The sequence below is a fragment of the Grampus griseus genome (genome assembly GCF_964374135.1).
Source record: "Grampus griseus genome assembly, chromosome: 3".
NCBI lineage: Eukaryota > Metazoa > Chordata > Mammalia > Artiodactyla > Delphinidae > Grampus > Grampus griseus.
Genome location: NC_139019.1, coordinates 53,380,547 through 53,386,171, shown reverse-complemented (window position 1 = coordinate 53,386,171; position 5,625 = coordinate 53,380,547). Strand labels below are relative to the sequence as shown.

The 5,625-nt window shown below is 36.9% G+C and overlaps 1 protein-coding gene across 1 annotated transcript; it reads left to right on the top strand.

The window, feature by feature from the left end:
• Positions 1–4,249: 4,249 nt before the first annotated feature.
• On the top strand, positions 4,250–4,679 carry LOC309820092 (large ribosomal subunit protein eL34-like). The gene has a single exon (XM_082650597.1). The coding sequence runs from the start codon at positions 4,280–4,282 to the stop codon at positions 4,631–4,633; it is 354 nt and encodes a 117-aa protein (XP_082506723.1). The 5' UTR covers positions 4,250–4,279; the 3' UTR covers positions 4,634–4,679.
• The last annotated feature ends 946 nt before the right edge of the window (positions 4,680–5,625 follow it).

The window sequence follows — 5,625 nt, the reverse complement described above, 5'->3', positions numbered from 1 at the left end:
TCATCTGGTAAGTGTATTTTAATCTTTTCAGAAACTGCCAGACTATTTTCCAAAGTGGCTATTCCATTTTATAGAACGAGCAGCGATGAATAAGAACTCCAGTTATTCCACATTCTCAGACACACTTGTTACTGTCAGCTTGTTTATTTTAGCCATTCTGATGATACAGAGTGGTATCTCACTGTGGTTTTAATTTACATTTTTCCGATGACTAACCATAGTATCTTGTCATGTCTAATTGGCCATTTGTAGAACTTCCTTTGTGAAATGTCTGTTCAAATTTTTGCTCATTTTTAATTGGTTCACTTAACTATTAGGGAATTATGAGTTATTTCTATATTCTGGGTGCAAGTGCTTCATTCAAAAGTTCCACATGGTTCTTTATATATCTTCCATTCCTCTCTGCATTATGTTTATGTTTTATTTTAAATTGTGGACTATTTAAAGTTTCTTTTAAAGTCTTTGTCTTCTAATGCCATCACCTCTCTCATTGCTGGGTCTATTTATCATGCCTGAATTTTCTCTTGGTTATTGGTTACATGTTTTTGCTTCTTTTGATCTGTGGCACTTTTTGATTAATGCTGCATTATGAATGCTATGTTGTTGTTTATCTAAATTACATTGTCTTCCTTTAAAAAATGTTGCCTTTCAATTTGTTAGGCAGTTAAATTGAAAGGATCAATTTGATACTTTTAAGGTTTGTTTCTAGGCTTTGTTAGGCCAGGTTTAATTTGGCCATATTTATGAAGTTTGACCTTTCAGGAGTCTCTATTGAATGCCTTAGGTGTCCACTGAGTCTCTTCATTCTGGCTGATTAAAACTAGAATGTCGCTCTTCCCAATATGACCTTGTCTGGCTTACAGCTCCTTGGTCATTCTTTGTCCTCCTAGAGTTTCACCCTGTATACAGAGTTTGGTTTTATTTCAAAAACTCAAGAGCCACCCACCCATGAAAAGCCCTGAAGCTCTTTCTCTGAGAAGCTTCCCCTCTTCTGGTACTTTGCCCCACCACTTCTAGCTGCTTCTGTTTCCATGAACTCTGGTATCTGTCACCTCAATTTGGTGAAGCCACCAATACTTTCCTTGAGTTTCCTCTCTCTGGGCCAGGGTCCATTGAACATCTACAGGCAGAAATTTGGGTCAGTCTAGGGCTCACCTTGTTTGCTTCTCTTCTCTCATGGGACACAATCTTGTCTGTCTATATTCTGATGCCTGAAACCTGTTGCTGTGTATTTCTTCCAAGTTCCTAGTTGTTTACAGTGGAAGGGAAAGTTCATTGCTAGCTGCTCTGCCATGACTGGAAGCACACTTATCCTAGATGAATATTTCTCTGTGTGGATGTGTAATGGAGGGTTATTGAGAAAAGAGATTGGAGTAACTGTGGTGTGTGAGGGCAGTAGATGCAAGAAAACAAAGAATTTGAAGGAGCTGATGAGTATATGCCCCTTTCAAGTAAAGGACTTTTATGGACTACACATTTGCCTGTGACATCCCTCTGGAACTGGCCATGTGAATCATGACTTTATAAGCATTATATATATTGGCAATATAAATGTAAGTGTAAAAGTAATGAGATACTGACTACAAATGCTTTAGAAGACCAAAAATGAGAGAAATGAATGGACTGGAAAAAACAGGGGTATTTGTTTAGAGATGGTTAGGCTTGAACTGAACCCTGAAAGAGTAATAGGATTGAGAATAAAAGTGAAAACAGGCTTCTGAAGAAAACTTCTCAAGTCTTCCAGCTGCCTCCAATAAAGAAAAGAATTACATATCCACCCAGTTTATGAGATATCTGTTAAAGTCCTTTGAAACCAACAGTACAAATAGTTATCAATATCATTATTAATCCGTGTATGTGGGATGGAGGTCCGGTAGTGTTCCTCCCCAAATACTCAACAGCTGTTATCAGAATAACTCTGCTATGGAATCGAGGAGAATCCAACCTTCAAAGGCAGTGAGTGTCACATGTTTCCAACATAACCTTTACCCAATTATACTTTCCTGACCAGCCCAAGGGTGATGTTCAATGATACCACTTTATACTTAGATCTGCTATTTTAATAATAAGACACCAACAGGCTTAGCAGATGTTGCAATGAAGAAGTAAATACGTTCCAGGCAATAAATCTGCAAATAGACTTTCAGGATAGCACTAAAAAATGTGCTTCATTCTTTCCAATGTAATCACAACAAGTAATATTTTATGACTAATTACAGATATTATACAAATATTCATGATCTATTGAAAGCAGAATCTCCATGTGGTATGATTTGCAAAGACCCTACACATTTCATGCATTATTATATAATTGAGAGAACATTTCAGCATTGTGAATACTCTGTATTTCACATATCAGATGGTTATGTGACTTGGTGAAAAAAATCACTACCTATTCTGGTCACATCTGGGTTACGAATTGAATATCCTAGCTTGAGAATATCATTTTATACCTCTCTATGCCTGAGTTTCTCCATTTCTAAATTGAATAATTAGCTAAACTGCCAAACTACTTGGTGGAATGAAGAAAGTACAGAAAGTTCTTCTGACAAAGAAAATATTCTATTTACATTTAAAAAAATTATAATATAATATGGAATTATTGCTGCACAAATTTCCCCCTTGGATGCTAGAACAAAAAATTAAGGCTGAAGACAGAAGTAAATATGGCATTAAATTATTTCAATGCTTAAGATAAATCATCAATCATTCTCACTTTTATCCTTTCCTCTAACAAAATAAAATCTTATGGCTTATAAGATAGAAATAAAATTATGTAGAGAAACTGTACTTAGTGAGATAATTGAGTCTAATATTAAAGATCAGGATTATAAAAACACACAGCTAAAGAAAGATATTTATTGCAAAATTTTAAAAAAGATTCATTCTTTGGACCCAGAAAAATTTTGGACAAATGTTTTTCACATTTTTAGTTCACCAAATAACTACTATTTGGCTTTATTTCTTCATAGCGGTTAAGCCAATACATCTAATGAGACTATTTGCCTAATAGTTATAAGGTAAAGCTGTTATTAATTGGATATCAAAGAAAAGTTAACATGTTACATAATACTTTTAGTTTTTATTTTGAGCAATATCATCATTGTTTCCGTAGACCTCCTATGCAGTGGTGGCATATAATAGGTGCTCAAGAAATAGTGGATGAATAAATAAATGCATAGTAGTGGGAAATTCTTGTAAGATTAGTTATAGAAAAATAAGAAAATCCAAGAAATTTGTAACCCACATTGGCAAAACATATAACTTAGTAAAAATGTTATTTTCAGGTACTCCAACATAATCACGGTTTTAGCCCTAATATATAGTAATGTTCTTTGTCCCCAGCTACCAAAAACCAAAACAGGAAAGTAAGGCTTTCCTTTGTAGGGTTCAATTTAATTCACAAAATGAGGAAACAATTTATATAATGAGACCAAGGGTTCCAAGATTATTTTCTTTGTGGTCCTATAGGTAGTTACTGTATATACCATCCCGTATATCACACACCAACAATTTTCGGCAGAGCTAGTATGTGAAGTAACCTGCTTCTTCTTCTCCATACATTTTCATTATTCCCAGCCCTGAGCACTACTATTCTAAGGTATAGACAATCTGCTTGAGTATTCAGTTTCACATCTGTCCTTGAAACAATGCCTGAAAACAATCTAGATTAATCTTAAAACGTCTAAATAATCTTTAGCCTATATTGGCAAGGTGTATTCTCAGATCATACTGGAAATGTTTTCTCTGATGCCAAGTGGAACCATGAAGCAGCACTGGGCTCATCTACTTATGGGTTGGCATCCATTTAAAGAGAGGTTGGGGCAGTTACTCAGCTGCTTAGCTGTGTGCACTATCCTCTTTCATCACCACAAATCAGCCACTTCTCTGTGTTGTAGTCTCCACGGCGGCAAGATAGAATCAATAATAAGGAGTTCAGCATAAGAATTATTCACAATAAAGAAAAAAAATAGTCTACCAAGTGCTTTGAGCTCCTGGGAAACTGTGTAAACACAGTTCATCATTTGTATTCTTAGATCTTGTCCTTGTTGGAATCATGTGACTCCCAGCGCCATGTTCTTGTGCATTCTTTCCACATGGGTTGCTTTTTCTGTTTGATGTTTGGACATGCCAGTGCAAGGTTTCACAATTTCCACCCACACCTTTTTTTTTTGGTTTAAGAGAAAACTTTCCTATGCCCATAATCATGCATTTATTTTCCTTTTTAAAAAAGTGAGGTTCTTTCCTCTTCCGGGGACGGTATCTAGAGGCATTCAGGATGGTTCAGCGTTTGACATACTGTCGTAGGCTGTCCTACAATACAGCCTCTAACAAAACCAGGCTGTCCCGAACCCCTGGTAATAGAATTGTTTACCTTTATACCAAGAAAGTTGGGAAAGCACCAAAATCCGCATGTGGCGTGTGCCCAGGCCGACTTCGAGGAGTTCGTGCTGTGAGACCTAAAGTTCTTATGAGGTTGTCTAAAATGAAAAAACATGTTAGCCGGGCCTACGGTGGTTCCATGTGTGCTAAATGTGTCCGTGACAGGATCAAGCGCGCTTTCCTCATTGAGGAGCAGAAAATCGTTGTGAAAGTGTTGAAAGCACAAGCACAGAGTCAGAAAGCTAAATAGAAAAATAAAGCTTCTTTGAGTAATAAAAAAAAAAAAAAAAAAAAAAGTGAGGTTCTTGGTTGTCGTTTCAATACTGTTAATTTGAAAGTCAGGAGACAACTTCCAGACACCGTGTGATTTTTAGATGGCATTTAATCACTGGTCTGGGTTCAGTGTCCATTACCATCAAAATGAAGATGGCAGACTATGCAATCTTGGGGCACGTTTCTCCAAATGTGGCCTATGGGCAAGACCATCTGCAACAGAAAACTTAAGAGGGCTCAGTGAGAATGAAGTAGATACCATCGCAGGCCTCACTAAATAGAAATATTTAGTTTGAGACATTTTTAATATACACCTTTGCCACAGTTATCCATGATAAAGTTTGAGAGCCACAGCTCTAAGATCAGCAATTGATGACCTCCAGGATTCAGGGACTTCAAAGAAGAGATTCAAGCTTTGTCACTTTTCTTAACTAATAACTCTGAGGGAGACGTCCTTAGTGGGGCCAGCTCTGCCTTATACAACACTTTCCCTCTGAATATATTAGGTAGAGCCAGGGCAAGCATCCCTCTGCAGTGCAGTGTGGCACAGTGTAGGGAGGCATCCACGATGGCAAGTAGGGTCCCATCTACCAAACTCTAATCCTGAAGAAACAAGGCTTGGCTGTCTTCCTAGTCTATCCCTGTAATGGCTTTCCCCAGGTGCAGACTACAAGAAGCATAACAAGAATGTGTGGTCTCAGATAGACCCAAACCCCACCAACTGGAAGCTAATATACTTAATTATTAGGATACAGTGATTTGTTCTTACATCTTGGGAGTTTATAGAAGCATTTCTAATGGCAACTCAACACAAAGGTTTTTATTAAATCCCTGCTCTAAAGACCATCTGCTTTTTAACTTTTAAGCTTCAGGTAAAAAACTTCCAAAAATGTCTTTTTCTTCTGTCTTGAAAGAAGAATGCACCTTTAAGACACTTTTCAGTCTATCCAAGATATCAATACATAGTAA

What these genes read in the sequence shown, in the direction of transcription:
- LOC309820092 (XM_082650597.1), top strand. Translation starts at nt 4,280, where the DNA reads ATGGTTCAGCGTTTGACATACTGTCGTAGGCTGTCCTACAATACAGCC.